A 20,275-nucleotide genomic window follows, 5' to 3' on the forward strand; every position below is an offset into this window, starting at 1 on the left:
TTCCAGCGGCCATCGCCACATTAGACCATATTGACTTTGGGCTCTTTTCTAAGCCATAGCAAAAGGTGGTCATTTCAGGTGCCCAGAAGCAGAAGCTGAGCCCTTTTTGTGAGCCTTCGCTTCACAATTTGGCCCCGCAGATGCCTCTGCCAAGTAGCTGCGAAAGAATGCTACGTTAATAGTGAGATTGCAGTACATGTGGAAGCCACACTTGGCACCCATGAAAAGATAAAGTTATTTTATTTTCCTCTTCCATTTTATCTCTTGCGACAGTATTAATCGGCCCCAAGTGACACATTTTATGATGGCCTTTTTTTATTAAGCACTAAGCAAAACCTGTATTTCTCCAGAGCACTCAGGGGCCACTAGTGTGAATTTGTCATTAACATGCTAAAGAGTTCTGCTCCAAGAATAGTGTGACCTGTTCGTTTGTATGTTAATAGAGCTCGTGTCTAGAAAGATTGGAAGTGAGTCTTCCACCAGGCACAGGCTGCTCCTGAGAACAATGCAAAGGGCTCCTGTGAAATAACAATACTAATGATGATGATGATGATGATGATGATGATGATAATGATAATAATAATACCTTTCCACTTCTATAGCGCCTTTCATTCAAACAACTCCAAGCACCCTGCAAATTAATTAGGCCTCACAGCAATTCTGGGAAGTAGTATCCCCTACCGATCTGTCGTAGGAACTGAGAGGGTGTAGATAGGGAAAGAGCGAGATTTGCCCCAGACTTCATCTGAAGTCAATGGGAGAGCTGTGGATAGAAGCTGGCATCCTGATTCATACTCCCCTGCAGCCTGACTATAAGGCAACATTGCTCTATACGGTGCAAAGAAGCACAGTGGGTTTAGAAGATCAAGAAAGAAATTTCTCAGCAATAAAATATCAGTATCAGTTATTATTTTTCAGTCTGGGTTCCTGAAATCACCCTCTGCCCTGCTTTTCAGTGACACCGAGCATACACAGCTAAATCTCGGCTTTAATCTAGGCATCTCAGTATGAATTTAGATATATGGCTGAAAGCACCTGCGTTTCAAACTGTTGGCAATTCAGCATCACAGGTAACAGAAACCGTGTACCTGGCTGTTACTTGGTGTACAGTTGATCTGTTTGTGAGATGTTTGTGTTATGCTTAAGGTGTAACATATATCTATGTTAGAATCATAGACTCATCTCACGGGACCATGTTACTTTGCAAAGATAGACTGCTGACAGAGAGACAGACTGATGAGAGGAGCTCCTAATCCCGTGCAGCTTGAGAGGCGTCACCTGAGCGCAGGAGTGACAAAGGTTCGTGGAAGCGCTGGGAAGTTTTCCTTGCATGGACCCAGGAACGCAAATCCTTCTGTAAGCACAGGCTCGTCCCTGCAGTGGGTGGTAGGAACACCTCTCCCATCTAACTTAACCTCTACAGGATTTTTTAAATGGATCTGTAAGTGGTCTCCTATCAGCTCTATTAAATACTTCTGAAATAAATTCAAAAGGCTCACTGGAGAGAATGGAAAAGGTTGTGTCTGCCTTTTACCCTGATTTCCTTGTCATCTAGGTAGAATTAGGGGAAGGATGCAAAAATCAATTGATTTTTCTCACTGGGTCCAGGTTTAAAATATGCCTCCCCAGGAAAGCTGTGACTTGCACTTTCCCAGCTCAGTACTTGTTCTAGGCAGCTTTTTGTGTCACACAAATAGTGTAAATGGGCTGAATAACGTTTAGTAGGGCAGGGCAGGATAGCGAAGTTCAACTTGTAGTTTTGCTCTGTCCACAGATTTGTAGGTTTTGCAGATCAAGGTATCTTTAATTCCCCTTGTCAGTCATTCATGTGAACTGGTAGATAGAGCAAAGTAGGTGCATGTGTATAGTAGAAACAGTTACATCTTTAATCAGAGGGAGAGTATGTGGCTCAACTCTGTACCTGTGTTTATTCGTGCATTTGCTGTTGTGCTCACAGTGGATGTAGAGCAGACCATGAAACCAACAGTATCTTTGCTCTGAAGAGCATTTAATCTGGGGGGCAAGGAGAAACAACAAATCATATATATAATTACTTTGCCATAGGAATAAAACAGCTTCATCTGGCCAATTACAAGGACACATATTTAAATGAAGAATTTAGGGGAGAAAAATAATTGCTTTACTGAAATAATGGCAGGTACCTGGGAAGAGATGCATAAAAAGACTAAAAAATGATTCATTAGGCAGGAATCAGAAGAGACCTCGAACACACACCAAGGATTTTCTCACTGCATTCAGATGAAGCCACAAGTTGGCACTATATAGTTACAAGGTGGGTTTTTTTAAACTCCTATGGAAAGAAAATGTGTGTCCAAAACTGCTGCATACTCTGGCTCACATCCAAGCCATGGTTCAGCCATGCTGTGTAGAAATTCTTCCTGTTTTTCTGCAATGATTTCCTATTTTATGCTAAGGATTAAAGTTGTCTGCCACTCAACAGTATAACGAATGACATAATTTATCCAGCAAGGTAAATATCAGACAATGCCCAGAAATATCACTTGATAAATTATCAGTGAGACTACTAGCAGGGGGGTTTATGCTAAAAAAAAAATAAAAAAGGAGAAGAATAGAAGGAACACTGGGCAATTTCCACTTGCTTCCCTTTATGGTTCAAGGAATGGCTTGGAGTTTACTTGAATTCAAGGAGGAAAAATTAACCAAATCAGACTCTGTGTGGATTGGAAACCATGGTGTCTAGCAATAGAGGGAAAGCGTCAAAAGCCCAAGAGATGTGAAAGAGAAAAGAGGCATAAAAGTTAAAAAATAAAAAGCAGAATGGAGGAGACCCAAAAAAGGAAAACTGGGAGATAACAAAACATTTTGGAGAGGGCTTTGTATAGATGCATGTTTTTTGGGGCATCTTTACCTCCATATATGTTCATGTGATAGACAGTTCATCCAGGCTAAGGACCACGGCTAATTCACTTACGGTTGCACCCCAGCTGTAGACAATTGCGACCCAGAATGTTTTTAGAGGTCATTCTACTAATTACAACAGTCAGAGTTTCCAGCAAGGCTATGGCACTTTAGGCCGTTTGGTGTATCTCAGCCTAGTAGTAAAACTAGAAAGAAAATTTACTTAACTGATAGAGTCACATCAAAATCAGCAATACGCTGCTAATTTCAATAACCCAATTGAGAAGTGACAGATCAGCTAAGGAGAAGTTAGCAGTAGCTCACAAAAGCACTTATGACCTGCTTCCAAAGGGCAACGACAGAGCATTTTAGTAAAAGAATTAATATAAGTTAGATTAGGGTTACAAATCGCTCTGGGAATTACCTGTCAGCTAGAAGTAAAAGAGCTGATGTCTATCTTACTGAAGTCCAGAGATGCAAATTTTGTTGCAGGTCGTGTGAAGCTGTTTCCCTAGGTATTGTTTTTTCCTGAAAAACAAATACATTTTAACATTGTTTAAATAGCACATAATTAAGTAGCCACGTTCTCGTCTTGTTTAAAAGGGGAAAAACCCTCCAAAACCCCCTGTCCGCCATGTGCTCCAGGCGCGGAGGGTGACACAGGAGCACAGTAAGTGGGGAAAAAAAAGGGGGAGAAACAGAGAATGTTTAACATTCAGAATTTGTCCACAGCCGATAATTTATTGGAACTCATCTGTAACAAGGCCTGGCACTGATTTATAAGTTGATTTGAAAAATAAATAAAAGTGATAGAAACCTGCATTCGGTTTTAATGATAGACTGTTGCAGCGTGAAAAGTAAGGATATGAAACGTTGCAAGGAAATTAGATATTATGCCCTGAAGACAACTGCAGCTACCAGCCCATTAATTGTTAGATATTTATTATTAAAAATTTCTTTTCATGAGTGACTGCAGAATATTTGCGCTCTTAAAGTTGTTGAGTTCTGACATGAATGAAGCATACGAAGCTCATTTTTTCTTCCCTCTCTGTGTGCGCGTGTATGTGTTTGTGGAGCTGACAAGGTAGCTGACCCAAAAATGTGATGAATCTTTCCTGCACAAACACATACACACACAAGTGCTGCCTCTGAATTGATACTGAAGAGGATAATGAATGCCGGGAAGTTTGTAACTGTTCTGAATTTCAATAACAAGGGGCTTGATAGAGCTCGGAAACAAGCCTCTCTGGAAGCAGAGAGGGCCCAACTCTGTTTCCAGCGAGGTGAACAGCATCTCCGAAGAGCTCTGACAATTTGGATGGACAGCGTATCATCTCCCGTGTGCTCCCAGGGCTTAAGCGATTGTACAGCAAGCGCTGCAGAAAGGGGGAGGCAGGTAACTAGGAAAAAACAGCAGTGGATATCTGACAAATCAAAAAGGCGGCAAGTAAAGCATCGTTTTAAAAAGTGCTCTAAAGCTCTCGGCAAATTGAGGCATTATATCATGCCTTAAAAATACACAGGAAATTCAATCAAATAAATTCTGAATCAAAACGAGTTCACTGAAAGGCAAGGCCACCTAATATGGCCTCCTACTTCTCCACCCTCGTCTTACAAACCAGCCAGCATTGCTGATCTTTGGAGGAAGCGATGCCTAAGGGAAAGAGCACGCGTAGGACTGACGCACGTGAGGGACGGCACGGGCAGTCGGGTGTCTGCGCGCCGATTGCCACGTTGGCCCCCTGAGTGACTGTGGGTGCTGAGCTGCCTGTAGAAATACAGACAATAATAAGCCCTTTCTCTTAAAAGCACTTTTGAGGACAACTAATGAAAACGGCAAAGAGACAGGGAGAGAAAACCGTAATGTTTTATTATTACGTGGTCGTTATATTGCCGTAGTGTCTCAAGTTAACGAGACATTGCACAAATACAGAAAGAGAAATGGTCCCTATCTCAATCAGCCTATGATTTACCTGTCTCAGATTTTTCTATGAATTATTAATAGCAGTTATAATAATTAAGTGTGACAATAATGTGGCTACAGAAACTTAATGAAGGAAGATCAGATTTAAAATCCTTGTTACTTGGATAGTCTGAGACAAACGTTACCACCGTGAGCTTGTACAGTGTTCGGATCATAAAAGGCAACTCTTGATTCTACCACAAGCAAAACAACATATGTGTGTGTCCTCGTTCCTTTTTTCCCTTCCAAGTTGTATAAGGCAGCTTATCCCCATTTCTCCACCCTCATTTCACTTGGAAAACCGCACCTCTAAGGCCACACGCACTATACAAATGAGGTTTTCAAAAGCAGGGATGTGTTCAGCTCACAGTAAAAGGTATCTGGTACTTCATCTGTCCTTGGGATTTGAACATTTCTTTCTCCACACTGAAGCATAATTTACAGTCTACATTACTGTTATTTCCTCATAGGTATTTCTTTGGTGTTTCTAAAGAAGATAAAACCTGGGAGGCCACATACTTCCTTTTCAGAACACAGACCTAAAAAGGACGAACATTTGATGCAGTGCAAAGAAGACAGGCAGCTATTAAAGAAGATTCACAGTTATAGGCAAATATATTAATGGTGGGGTTAGCTCTTGAAATGAGAATTTATAACATGCCTTAACCTAATCCCTCATTAAGATAATTTATTCCCACCCTCAAGGTCTCACATCACAGCTAGCACTAGGCAAATAATTAGTAACAAACAATTCATTTGATCAATTTCAGCTCCTCTTTTTTAATGAATTGTCAGTCAATGCAGTACAATTGTCTCAAATATATTTATAATTCAACATTATTTGCCAATTTTTGTGATGAATTTGTAGCCTCTTGTTTATCCAGGAGGAGCTGGGTGCTCGACGGTAGCTAGTCAAGGCATTTTGAGTGCATGCAGAAGTCACACGGCGTAATTGCGTTCTCTGTCTGGAAAGTGGGATGTACAGATCAATTTTACTTTGCGAACTCTCAGGCTTTCCGGACGTGAACATTATTTCCCCTAAACGAAATTGAGCACGTGAACATTTTAATCCGTAACTCACAGACGAGGATGAGAGTTCTCTGCTTTGGGGTCACGTTGCCCGAGAGAGACTCACGGCTCCCTTTGTATCTAGGTGGGAAAGGGACCTACTTCCATCTCGCTGCTGGGAGAGAGCATCCTGGCATAGAGAAAGCTGCAAGCCTGCGTGCTAATTAAGGCGGCCTTAGGAAGCTACTCCAGCAGAAGCATTTCCTGAAGAATCTCCAGCAAGTATCCAAACATTTGCTGAAGTACTGACTAAGCTCTTTGCTCGGCTGCCCTTCTGCCTGCTGTGGAGAAACCTATGGGAGTCCACTTAGTGAACGTGGCATCCAGAGGACTGAAAGGCTATGAAATGAATTGAGGTCTCTGACACAGCCCTAACTGGGCCACCACAGCAGCCCTGGAAGGTATTTTCAAACTACATTTTTCACGTTATATCAGCCAGAATGAGAGCAGTTATCAAGCTAATGAAATTCTTACATCTCTGTCAGCTGATGGGAATAAAGCCGTGCAATACCGTTTCCTAAAAGAGCAGCATAAAGCCACCGACCAAAAGTGCAACCTATAAAACTAAGGAAGAGAAGTACAGCAGTTACGGTATATAAAGGCACCAGGCTGGGACCCAGCAGACCACCCTGCACGGCATTCCTGTGTCAGCCGCCCCCTCTTCTTTTTCTGTGAAATGGGGAGAAATGTTTTGTCATTTTTCACGTGCAGCTGACGGCCCGTCGCTCCTGTGCGCTTCCCACGACGAGGACAACTTCGTACTGCAGGGCTGTTTGTTTGGAACCAGCGAGGCAGAGCTGGGTATGTGCCACCCCAACACAGACAACAATAGCTAGGCGGTTCAAATACTTTCTCTAAACCAGCTACTGTAAATCCAGAAAATCCAATTACGGTTACACTTACAAGACAACAAAGTAAAGAACGTAACTAAAGCTCTCAGCCTCACCTCAGCCCTGTAGAGACACAAAGCTATAACTATTCAATGACAGAGAGGTCGAATCGAACTGCTCAAGTTAAGCACTTTTAAAGCAATGCTGCACATTTTCCTCCAGTGTTTTATCCTCTGCGTGCCTGGATGCGAGGCAGAGAAAAGGTGTGGGGGATCGGGGGGAGGGTAAAGTGGCAAACCGTACTGTTCTGGCTGGGGATAGTTACAACTTCCTCATAAAATTTATGTTCTGAACTTAATTTTAATTTAGCTCAAGACTTTCCTTAGGATAAACTATTAAAAATCTGTTACATGAATGCCAATTAAGAAACTCAAATAAAGTACTAGCACTCAATACTCCTAATGAAGACACCATTAAAAAATAAAAACCCCCACACTCACGCATTCCCCTACTCCAAAAAAAGTCTAGAGCAAGAGCAAAGAAAACAAGTTAGTATTGTGACAATTTTTTTTCCCCTTTACTTGCTGTTTTAGAGGACTTTCAGAGTGGCCAGATCTCTAAAGGATGGGTTAAACAGGACCCAGTATTTCTCCACATCAAGTAGGCACTCTTGACGTCCTGATAAATTCCCATCTCAGCCTTACTTTGGAGGACTCACAGAAGTGTAAGGAACAGATTCTCAGGTATTGATGCTCCAGCTCCAATGCTAGGGAAATATAAAGAATAAAATTGAACAGAATAATTTGTGAATGTGCCGATTCAATTTCATCCTGTAAAACTGGTAAGATATAACACACCTTTTACAGAAAACCTGTTTAAGTCCTAATTCTATTATTTATTTCACTTCTCTACTAGCTACAAAAATGCCCAAGTAGATTATGTTGTGCAATGTGGTGGGATAGTGTCCTTCCATTTTTGCACCCTCATATTTGAACCTACTCTATAAATTAGTATCATCTCTGGCAACATTACAGCCTTCTCAAGAAAAGCAGCCAAGACAAGTGGTCTGGTAACTAGACCACTGGATAGAAGTCTCCTGTTCCAGCATTTCTGTCAGTCTAGCTCTTTTGTTTCTTTTGGCTTTTTAATGATGCCATTAACTAAAAATGTAACACCCCATTTTAGATCAAAGAGTATTTTCCATTAAGAGCAAATTGTTCTTCCTTGGGTTTTGTTTTCCTGGAGAAACCTCTGCCTCTCCTACCACCAAAATGTTCCCTACGCTTTCCCTAAGGGTTAAACTGCCCTCAGCCCAAGCCAAATACTATACACACAAATTGCTTCAGCTTGGCTGTTGAGTTTGAATGAATTTAAATTGCTGAAACTCAGCCCCAGGGAGGAGCTGGTTGATCTTCTTTTGTAGTAATCTGTACATTTTTGCTTTTCAGGAATTTCTACAAATCTCTATTTGTATTCACAGTTTCTTTAAAAATGACTAATTATTTTTAGTTATTCTGCATAAAACCCTAATTTCATGCATATTAAACATATGAGCTCATAGTAGTACACTGTCCTTCATTTACAAGGAAAGGTCTCCAGTACTTGCTTTTTTCTTCAGGAAAGATGTTCTTTTTTTGGCAGAACAGAAGCACTAGCTCCTCTGTTTCAACAAGAAATCCCAAACATGTGAGATTCTGTTATTCTGAGGCTTCTGTTCTCCTCTGAAATGTAAGTAGCAGTTACAGTCTTCTTGCAGTGAAATAACAATAGATCTGCAGTCCATGCTGGTCATATGCGTCAGCAGGTTTTATGGCACATTGTGCAATGCACTACATCCAATAGAGTTTGTACGAATTTGTAGTTATTGCACTTCTTGCAAACTAACAATATAGATTTTTATAGACAACTGTGGAGAAACAGGGCGTTGTAACTGAACAGAACTTTATTAATCCATTGTTTAAAAAATAATCTGCAGTAGTGTCAGCCACAGACTTCTGAGTAACAAATCCAAGTAAATCACTTCGCTTGCTTTTGGATATGGATACCAGCATTCCAGAGGCAAAGAGACTAAATTAAGTTAGAGTCATAAGTGTCAGTTATTCCACACAGTCAAAACAAATCATCAGTTGACTACACACATTCATGAAGAGTTGAGAGAGTCAGGATGTAGCTTACACATTAACTGAGATGAAATTACACCTGTTAGAAAAATGTGTTGCTTTTATTTATCAGCAGGGTAATATAACAAGTATAAATTCATGCTGAACATTAACTGGTTTAGCAGAGAGAGGGTATGTTTGCCCCTATAGCAGTGTGCAACTCGCAGGCTACTGGTACTGGCGTTTTGACAGTTGGACTTTAATAGACTCTACAAGCAATGGGACCCTGCTATGATTTTTCTCCACCTTTTCTTGTAAAGAGAGTTCTGAGGTTATGAGGCTACACATGTATTCAAGGAAGTACAGCTGCATCTCTCTGCTCAGTCCCAGATTTACTCTAGCTTCTTGAAAAATGTAATGGAGTTCCGATCACAGACACGTGAAAGTTACCGCAAGATAGAGAAGAATGTGATCTCATACTGTCAGGTACTCCACAGTAACAATCTATGTGCTCAATACATATGAGATAATTTATTTTTTTTCAGTGAGAAGTGTGTGCACACGGACGGTTTCTACTGAATTTACTGTGTGGCAGTTTCCCGAGTCTCATGTCACAGAGATTTGTGGACACAAACTCTTACTTACGTGCCTGGAGATCCAAAAGCTTTAGGCAATAACTGGTCTCAGCCCTGGCAAGCATGCAAGCAAGATTGCTTAATCTCAGGCTGCTTTAATACCAGGAAAGATGGAGTTTGCAAACCAAGCTTGTGCAGCCAGGCATGAGCCATTTATTAAGGATAAGACGTCCAGGGAAATCAGGTATGATACATAGTAAGGATTAGCTACTTTTAAATCAGTTCTTACCTATGTAGTTATGTAGAATTTGTTTTCTTTCGTTAAATTCAAGGATGGTGATATTACCTAACAGCAAGAATACAGTCTTCATTTGAAGAAGCCAAGCACTCACATTCAGATTTTACTTTTAGCTGGACTGCACAGGGTGGTGTAAACCAGGGATAGAATACTACCAACTGTTAACTTGAACTGCTTATTAAGGGCAATTTTTAGCATATTTTAAGATTTTTCCAGTACCAAAATTTGGATGGTACACAAAATAAATAATCCTAACTTTAGGCTAGAACAACAAAAGATTAAAGGCATGTTAAAGCCTGAAGAGCTTAAATTCTGCTTAGTCACTGCCTGAAGCCTGTATGAACTCTGCTTTGTGCATCAAAGTCTTTCAGGGGTCTCAAATCCTCTTTGTGAACATTGAATCACAAAATCATAGAATAGTTTGGGTTGGAAGGGACCTTTAAAGGCCACCTAGCCCAATGCCCCTGCAACAAGCAGGGACACCTTCCACTAGCATAGCCTGTAGTGCTCTTAATTTTTTGCGTTGAGGGCTCTCTACCTATAATGCGTTGTCCTGCAAACAGGGCGATAGTCCTCATGTAATGGAAGTACCAGGAGAGCGGGCAGTTTTTGAAGTCACAGAGAAGCATGCAATGGGGAAGCACGTCTGTAGTGTACAGCCAACAATCTCACCTTATCCACGAGACTGGGCTGCGGAGCTTTCACAGTGCTTCATTACCAAGATGCCACTGCTGCATCATTCCTTTTCCACAGTCATGGACAATAGTGTGAAAAAGACTTTTGTCTTCAGAGGTTTGATTATATCCATATTTATGTTAGCACTGAGTGCCAAGTTACTGCAGTGCTGTGGAAACATAAAGGAGTTCAGGAACCTAAAATGAGGCAACAGTGAAAAAATAGGAAGAGTAGCCTGTCAAGAAAGGTTCATTCTTCTGCAAATGGTACGAGTAAATGGATCCTATAAATGTGTCTGAATGGCCAAAGATGATTTTATAGGCCTACTGAACAACTCACCAGTTGCTTCACAGGCTGTAACTGAAGCTATAACCTTTCTCATATAACAGCACTGTTTGTCCTTCCTAGGGAGAACAGGGAGAGCCCCTTACTTCACCTCAATCTAAAAAAAAAACCCTTCCATTTTCTTATGAATGCTAGAGACTTCTGGGATGTCTGCATTTCCTCAAGATGTACACTTCACAGGAAGCAAACACACACACTCTTCTTAAACCACGTGTAAGACGTGCCTTGGTAAATCCGGTTGAATGCCAGTGCTACCTAGAAAATTCAGTAAGCTGAGCACAGATACACTCGCTGCCTTAACAAGAGAGCAAAGCAGGCACGCTGGCAGCACAGAATCAACCAGACTTCACACATACCCAAAGCCTGCTGTCTTGCAGCCCCCTCCCCTGTCTGACTGGGTATTTCACCCAGAACACGTTATCACCACATCTATTCCACGAGACGCTTTGCAGCGGAAGCCAAACTTGCAACACACTGTATTCAGATGTACCATACTAACAGGAGCCCAGGGGATATTTATTCAATCAATTTTCCCTTTACTGCTGCAGTTACAGGTAAACAGCAGATTACCATGTGACAGACTGTACAATGGTAAACAGCAGCATTTATTGTGTAATGGTTAACAGCAGCATTTATTGTGTGTGCACATGTTCCAGTGCTGTTGGAGTCAAGTGTTCAACCTGACATAACAATTTTGCTTCAGTTTTATATGGAACTAGGACTGCTATATGATAGATTTTTGCATATATACGCTTGAGTAAATGCCTGATACTACAGAACTGTATTTAAGCGGAATTTATACCTGGGTTTTGAACAAGTATGAAGGCATCTACCACAGCTGTTCATGTTCATACAAAACACTGACAAATAACAGGCAGCAAGTGGTGTAGTACCGCTTCTAACAGCTGCCTGCAGATCAGATGCTGTGCTAAAAAAACCCAATAGCATTGCAAGAGCTAAATGCAGAAAAACAAAAGCAACTTTGAACTCCTTCATGAATACATTCAAATAGTTCTGCGTTGACAGCATCAATTTAATCTACCAGTTCCTTGCATTTGCTCTAAGAGATTCAGATACTCTCATTGTGCACTAAGCAGCAGTTACCAAATGAAAGCCTCTCTCTCTCAAGGGGAGTGTGCTCTGAAGCTACTCGCTGTTCAGCTAGCATCACACTCTTGGGTGTTGTCAGCTTGGCTTCTTCAGCTTCAGCCGAGTTACTGTAGCCAACCCAGAGAGACTTGTTTTAAGTACGTTTATTAACACTTTGGAAAAAGTGGAAGTATTAGAATCTAGACAGACAAAGCTCGTAAGATTTACAACAACAGAATGATTGAGGTTGGAAGGGGCCACTGCAGGTCATCTGGTCCAACCTCCCCCGCTCAAGCAGGGCCACCTAGAGCTGGTTGCCCAGGACTGCATCCAGATGGCTTTTGGGTATCTCCAAGGATGGAGACTCCAGAGCCTCCCTGGGCAACCTGTGCCAGGGCTCGGTCACCCTCACAGTAAGAAAGTGTTTCCTGATGTTCAGAGGGAACCTCCTGGGTGTCAGTTTGTGCCCACTGGCTCTGGTCTAGACACCGGGCACCACTGAAGGGGCCCTGGCTCCATCCTCTTTGTTCCCTCCCTTCATCAGGTATTTTGTACACATTTATGAGATTCCCCCGAGCCTTCTCTTCTCTAGGCTGAATGCTCCCAGGTGTTTCTCTCCTGTAGCCCAGTATCTCTCTTGTCCTGGGGAGCCCAGAACTGGACACAGTACTACAGGTGTAATGCAAATTACAAGGTAAAACTTTACACTTGAAATAGAAAACCTAAGAATAGGAATCATAAAACTGAGAAATTGAACAAAGAAAAAAATTAAATATCCAAAAGTGTAGAAAAGCATTACATTACTATCACACCTCAAGAAAAAACAGCAAAAAAGCAGAAACTGATCCAGGAATAGAAAAGAAGCATTAAGTCAGCATTATGTTCTAAGCTGAGTATTGTGCATGAATGTTCTTTATTGTATTACTGTCTTTGCTTCTCTACAAGTGAATGGCAAAAAGATACAGATCCAGCATGACATCATTTTTCTCAATTCCTCACATTATGACAATTCCTCACTGTTTTCCAATAGCAGCAGCTTTTGACCAGTAGCAAGGTGAACTAAATTCGGACCAGTCACCTGAAAGTGAAGGATATTATGCTTCTCTACAACTGCTACTCTCTCTGGCTTGTTTCCATAACAGTGTTCACAGAAAACAGAACAAATCAACAAGATCATGTACACAATGCAAAGAAGCTTCAAACAAAATGCAGGAAGCCTATTTTATGGCTGTCTTAATTTCGCTTAAATTATACTATCATAGAACACAGAACAGAAACAGTTTAAAAACTCTAACACCGGGGTAAAAGACAACTGAGCTTACATTGGTACTGTTTCATTTCAGGTACAGAAGGGCTCTACTGGACTTGAGGCATAGAATAACTGAGGGTATTAACATCTATTCCTTGCTCATGACAGACTTAAGGCAACTTTGGGCAAGTTACCATCTCTGTTTCATCAGTGAAATGGAGATAGGATTTTTCTGCCTCATAGGCAAGACTAAAATTAATCTCTATAAACTGCCTGAATAGTCAGGAGTTTTATATTAAATATTAAAATTAATATAAAGATTTTTAAACAGGTAAAATGTACAAGAAAAAAACCCCTTCCACTAACAAATTCTGAGCTATTACCTAAACCATATATAAAATCCCTCCAGAAAAAAATATGAATCCATTTAATTACTTTCCTAACTTGTGAAGTTTACTTATTATTTCCTGCCCTCCAGAGTATACATGCAATTCTATACCTCTTCAGAACAGTAAAGAATTCAAAAAGTTTTCATGACTGAACAAGCAGTGGTCAAACATGAGAGAAGAGCTTGTTTGTGCCTGGGAGCATGGGAGGCAGAAATAAAAGAAACAATTAAGAAAAACCAGGTTAGTAAGGAAGGCACTTATTAAAGAAAAAAGAGCACTTGCAGTAATTTATTTCTTCTTCCTTTGGTTCTCAAAGGCAAGTAAGCGAGAAGAGAGGTTTTCCTGAAAGATGGAATGAGGTCAAGGAGTTAACTCATACATGTACTCATCAAGACCTTTCAAAAAATATAATGGAAAGTATAAAATGAAAGATTTTTTTCATGGAGAAAAAAGGTTTTAAAAATTATCCAGACAGTCATAACTGATATGAAGCAGAAAATATGGAATGTGACCAATTTGTAAGAGCATGATGTGGGCCCTTAAATGCAGGAATAGAAACCTGAAACAATCCATAGTGTATCAACAGAGCATCTTACAAAGGGAGTTCGCATCCAAAAGTAAGAAAGACAAGTAAGGAAGTCAGGCAGACAAGTAGGAATGACATGTGCCTAAGTTTTAGCTTAAAATGTTTGGTAAGTTCAAAGCACATGAGTGGTAAAACACTATTAAGAAAAAGTTTAATGCAGTACCAGGAAACACTGTAGGTTTCAGGGCAGGTTCAGAGCATTAGTTCTTCCACACTTGTATTCACATATAGGTATCTGAATAATTAGCAGTTTGATGATACTGACGTACTGAAATACTGAAGAAATCCACTGCACAGTCAATTACTTCGGCAAATAAATGCAAAAATGTAATGTGAAAGCAACTGTAAACGCATACTAATTTAGGAAAGTGGAGCTCCCTCCATCCTCCACAGGAGGCAGAGAGGGTCACAGAGGTAGACTGCTGACACCAATGGAGACCTTGGGCAGCCTTCATTTTAGTGTGAACTTCAATCCCATTATAACTAATTCTTACACCACAGTTTTTCTGTAGAGAGGAGAAAGTTGTGTAGCATAAGAAGCAACTAATTCACATCACATTTCGATAACATATTTTATAGTAACAGAATGAATTTTTTTTCTGTAGTTTCATAATGCCTACCGTAAAGAAGCCAGGAGCCAATGAGTATAAAATGCAAAAGTTATTATGATCAGCCTACATAGCAACTTTGGGAAGGGTTAACCAACACCCCAATCAGTGTAAGCGCTCTTACACGAAAAATGAAGAATTTACAGTTACTTTGTGGCCAAGCCCTTATTCATATTTCATAGAAAACACAAACCTAACATACATATACAGTACAGAAGATCCTAAACCAAAATTTTGTAAAAGAACACTTGGAGGTTTTTAAGGTTCTTTTACTTGCATGCACTATAAAGCTATTTAAAAAACCTAAAAAAACCCCCACAAACAGCAATTCACTGAAACAACGGTTTTCTTAATGTCTCAATGAAAGCAGGAAACGGTGCAGACCATGACAGGCGGCAAATTATGAAGTACTCTCACTTGTGTGTGCATTTTCTTTAACACACTTACATAGCGTTGATTAGCAAGTACTAAACTCACATCTATGAAAATAAAAATCTGACTTTTAAATTTATGCTATTAACACTAAACCCACAATATTCATTTGTGTATAAAAATAATTTTTTAAAGTACACCTGTAAAACAAAACATACATTTCTATAGTTAAGAAAAAGAAAATTCATAAAAAATAAATCAAAACTTCCCCTAACGTGTGCTCCATTAACTCAGTCTTGTATACAATACAGAATAAATTAAATGGTAAACTGTGAGCACTACACTCTCCAGAGAGAGAAAATAGAGACAAAATGGATTATATAGAGTTTGGCAACCTACATACTACATTTGAATTCTAGTCAGAAACTTTGGGAGTGACTTCTCATCTATTTGTATAAAACAGATGCCAAACAAACTATATTTACTATGACTTTCTGCATGTATGGTAGCTTTCACATAATTCGGTTTCCAGAAGTTCAATAAAGTTTAGCAACAGACAGTTTACAGATAGCAAAACTGAGACTGAAAAATTGTCAAAATGATGCTCAAATGCTAATTAGCAAGTTCCACCAAGCTAGTGAACAGAGGAGTAAGTGTTCCATAATTACTTGCTTTTCAATGGTTCAAAAACTATCCCTATTTTAAGCTTGACAGGTAAGTTAACCTCACTGGAAGAGAAACTTCATTTAGTGAAAAGAATGCAAGGAAATGTAAGAGTTGATAAATATTATAGGGAAAGAAATGTGTATCAATCCCCTTGACTTGGTCAAATGGACTCTTGCGTCAAATTTGAAACTGTAACCCTTTTTCATATCTTACCATAAAACTCTGGCTGCAACATGAAAATGGAGAGCCATGGCAGGCCATCCTTCTCTTTCAAGGTGTACACGTTCGTCAAATTCACACCTCTCTACCTTATCCAGGACACAATCAATCATGCAGCAGCTGGGAATTTAAAAAACAAAATTGTCACACGCAATAAATTCTCCTAACTTGGCAACACTGGGTGTATATGGGTTGAAAGGCTTTGCTGACACACCACAATAGCTTGACTGCTGGAAACAGTGCAGTTACATTAGCGTAGCTCTCCACTCCACTTATTTGTCCTGTTGTGCCAAGATGGCTATGTTATTCCGTGTTCTATTTAATAACATACGTAATATGGCATATGCTAGCTACCAACTCAATAAGCAAAGTTTAAGGCACATTTTGTGTCTGTGCTTTGATTACAAGCTCCTTGGAACAGCAATTCTTCCTAAATGTCTGAAAAATTTTTTGCACATTTTGAACACTTTCATAGACTAATATTTTTGGCAGAAGGCAATCCTTTGAGATATTTAAATTCTTTATATATTATTCCTGACCATACAATTCTATTACCCAATTTACTTTTGTCTAAGTTGAAAGGACACATACCAAGATGCATATAAGGGACACAACAACAACAAAAAAATCATGACCACATGAAAACAATGAACAGTAAGGTGATTAGTATTTTTAAAGTGCTATTGTTAAATATATAAAAGAGATGCAAGCGATTCAAAAGTGAGTTGAATATGAACACATGGAGAGATAAATGGACTTAGCCTTCCTAAATTCACAATGAAAAGACAGACTGGTAGTAAGTACATTGCCTTCTCCTGTCATTAGAGAAAAAAAAATTGTAATCTGTACCCTAATCCTCTTAAGTTCATCGCAGGACCACACACAGGCTGACATAATACATATTCCAAATACATTAACAGATGCTGTTATTCTTTACTCCAATATTGAAAATGAAGAGTTTTGATTTGATGACACTAATTTAGAGGACTTCCATGTCTCTTTACACCACAATGATATGGAGGGCCACAGACCACTAAAAATTCTGTATTTCACAACAGAATAAGCAAGCAACAGCTTCTTACATCATTGTTTCAATCATGACTTTTTCATTCTATGTTCTCAACCTGTTCAGGCCTAAAAGCACATTCCCCCCTTGTAAATGCATGGGTGTTGACTGCACAAACTCAATCTCTTTTTTGTTACTTGCAAGCAATAATCAAAAAGAGTAACACTGTAAAATTTCCATAGAAATTTCAATTATTACAATAAATACCAAGTTCTGCGATGATTTAATCAATAACTTAAAAACCCCCAACATTTTTATTTAAAATGAAAAAGAGTGACAACATACCATATTCTAAACCTTCCACCTTTAAACCTGCAATTTGGTCAACCAGTTGCTGATTAGGTTCCATTAAACATTAATACAGTATTACATTTAAATTACCCCGCCTAGACAATTAACAAAGAACAACTCATCTCAGATCAGCCACATGGCCAATACTACTAAAATGCCCAAACTGGTCTTCTACTGTGCCCCACTTGGAGTGCAGCTTCTCAGCAGTTTGCCAGGAGCTGCTGTCCTTCATTGCCTGAAAATGCCATCGGACAGTGGCCTACAACACCTTTTATGATGAATTCAAGTGCTCTGAAGAAAGGGCTCACAAAAATGTGCATTTATAGCAATCTGCAAGCAGACAATATGCCTTCAGCTCCTTTGGTTTTAATAATGTTCCCTTTGGAAAGTGAATCAGTTGAAGACTGTTCCAATAAAATAATAAGTCATAGTGTAGACAAGGCATAAACCACTGTCTATACAGTTTGTGACAACGTCCTTGTTTTCCTTTCTTCCACACTTTTTTTCCAAAGACCATGCAGTGAAGGCAATTTGATTTTATCCATATTCTTACTGTAAACATTAAGAAATATACCAAGGACAACCAGTAAGCCTGACCACACGTACCTATAAAGGGAGGGAGAGGAGGAGGAAAGAAAGTTACCATTAGCACTTTATCTGTAGCGATTACATACCAATATTTGTGGATTAAATAAAAATAAAGCCCCTACATCAAGGAGAGAATAGTTTAAGGAAAAACACCCCCACAAATTAGTGTACTCTGAGAAAGAATTTGCTTGAATCTTTATTATTACTATACTTCCAGCCTTCCTTTTCCCATCCTGGCTAGAGAGCTTATTAAGGTGCATTTATAGTTAAATAATAACTAAACAGTAGCTGTTCTTTCTCACATGAATAAAGTAGTCCTGAGGTGTTTTAGTATGTTTTTGCTTCCTACGGTTATGAGCACTATACTCTCTATTACTGGTCCAAAATGTGTTCTCACTCAGTGTCTTATATCCATACATCCCAGTGTAAGCACTTTTTTGTTTCAGCTCTCCATTATTTTAAGCATCAAGAGTAAAATCCATTTGGGCATTTGGCTGTAAGCTTTGTTCTTAGATCTCAAATAAATTTATACACAGCAATAAAATTGAATACTATTTTGTTTCAAACCAGAAGCAATTAGTATCAATATAGCAACCTAGCTGCATTTTTCAATGTAAGCTCTTACTTGAAATAAAGGAAAAAAAAAAAGGGGGAAGAAACTCAAGCTCAAAAAATCTTGCAATTTAATACATCAAGATAATAGAAGCTTGTAGTCATTTAAAAGGGCTAGCTAAGAACTCAAACCTGCTCATAAAAGGGGAAACAATACTGTAATGAAGAAAGTACCTTCCTTTAGCCAAATCTTCCTCCACAGAGAAAGTACCCAATCAATTTATTAAATACCATAAGCACTAGATATTATGCAAGAATTTTCTTAAAAAAACCAACAAAAAAATGCCAACACATGGAATAGCTTGTCTTCCAGACCTTTAGAAAAATGGAAACTATTTTCTCTAGCATGATTAGCATCAAGCAGCCAGTCAATATTTACAGCAGATTGCCAACATTTGTAGAAGATACGAAATGAAAAGCATTAAAGCCTGAATATGATTAATTACTGTTGTTATATTTCCATGATCAAGACCATGATTTTTTATAAAATATATAAAAACTCATTTAAAACTATAAATACTTACTGTAATGTGAATGGCTTTGCAAAAAACAAAAAAGAAAGCACAATGGTCATTGCTTTTCTTCCTGTTGTTACTGCAGAGGAAAACAAATATTTACTTAAGAATTCAGTTACAGCAAAAGAACATAATATAGGTTTCAATATTAGTACATAACCTCATTACATAATTAGGTATCTGGCTAAAATGATGATCATCCTTGGTGCAAACACAGACTGCAAAAGCAGCAGTCCAGTACAAAACAGCACTAGAACCATACGCTGTTTGAAACAAGTACACTGCGTCGGTAGTATCAGCTCCAGCCATAGTATCTGCAGCAGAGAAACTTCCAGAACAAGACTTGCTATTTAATAAATTCACAATACCTTAAAGCAACAAACAATCCTTGCAAGTAACTGATGGTATAAACTAATCTGTTAAAGCAGAAAAAAGTGATATCACTGTTTGGATATACCAAATCTCTTGCCATTTCCACCTCTTGTTATTACAGTTCAATGGTGTTTTGGGCTTTATTTTTAAGTGGAATGGGATAATCATCTTGTTACCTAACAGTGCAGAGAAATGCAGTTTTGGTTAGAAACCTAAGAGACCAAGGATGTCCGACTTCAACGACTGCATTAGGAAGTTTTCATCAAAACCATTAAGAGACCTTCTACATGTGATCTTATCACTAGAAAGAATCAAGGTAGTAAGAAGAGTTGAGAACACAATCCTGTTACCAAAATGGAAGTAAACTATCTGTTTGGGTTACTCTCAAGTGAACTATAGTGCCAACAATTATTTGAACAATTACAATCCTATCTGCTATGTACAAGAATACAGTGTTGCTACCAAATTGTGTACTGGGAAACTTGCATGGTTTATCACTGAAACAAAATCAGTAAGTGAGTAAAAGTTACAGAAAATGTTTAAGAAAAAAAGTAACAACGCAGCCAGGCACACAAGTTTAGCTATGGAGGTTAAGGGCCTGAGAAGGTGATATTTGGTATGACAGTGCAGGCTTCTCACTTAAAGACCTTAGTACAATTGTCTGCACCTAAAGAAAACTATGTTTTTTATTAACAGAAAATATTTTGCTTACCATGAAGTACTTTTTACTACACCATACTGGAAAGCCTTACTTGTATAACTACATCCACATTAGTCTTACTGTAACATACTGACAAAAGCGACCAATGACTTCTGATGTACTTTCATGCTGTTTATGGCTAGTAAAGCAAGCTTCATTCTCCCCAACCCTCCCCCACAAACAAATATTTACTTAAAAGCATGTTTTGTAGTGGAGGAAA

At 39.1% G+C, this 20,275-nt stretch overlaps 1 protein-coding gene across 2 annotated transcripts in view; it reads right to left on the bottom strand.

Moving 5' to 3' along the window:
* Nucleotides 1–5,585: 5,585 nt before the first annotated feature.
* The window catches only part of SLC35B3 (solute carrier family 35 member B3), a 36,738-nt gene continuing 22,048 nt past the window's right edge, over nt 5,586–20,275 (bottom strand). The window contains exons 9-12 of one of the 2 annotated variants that reach the window (XR_007508975.1): nt 18,993–19,062; nt 15,906–16,031; nt 10,386–10,557; nt 5,586–7,507 (exon numbers count right to left, since the gene is read on the bottom strand). Coding sequence is in view for 1 of the 2 variants with exons in the window: in XM_049824097.1 (XP_049680054.1) it covers nt 17,724–17,874; nt 18,993–19,062 (221 nt within the window). In the remaining variant the exon portion in view is untranslated. Of the gene's footprint in view, nt 7,508–10,385; nt 10,558–15,905; nt 17,875–18,992; nt 19,063–20,275 lie in introns of those variants that run through there. The other variant, XM_049824097.1, reaches the window with a different exon arrangement.

Source organism: Accipiter gentilis, chromosome 20 (assembly GCF_929443795.1).
Source record: "Accipiter gentilis chromosome 20, bAccGen1.1, whole genome shotgun sequence".
Lineage (NCBI taxonomy): Eukaryota > Metazoa > Chordata > Aves > Accipitriformes > Accipitridae > Astur > Astur gentilis.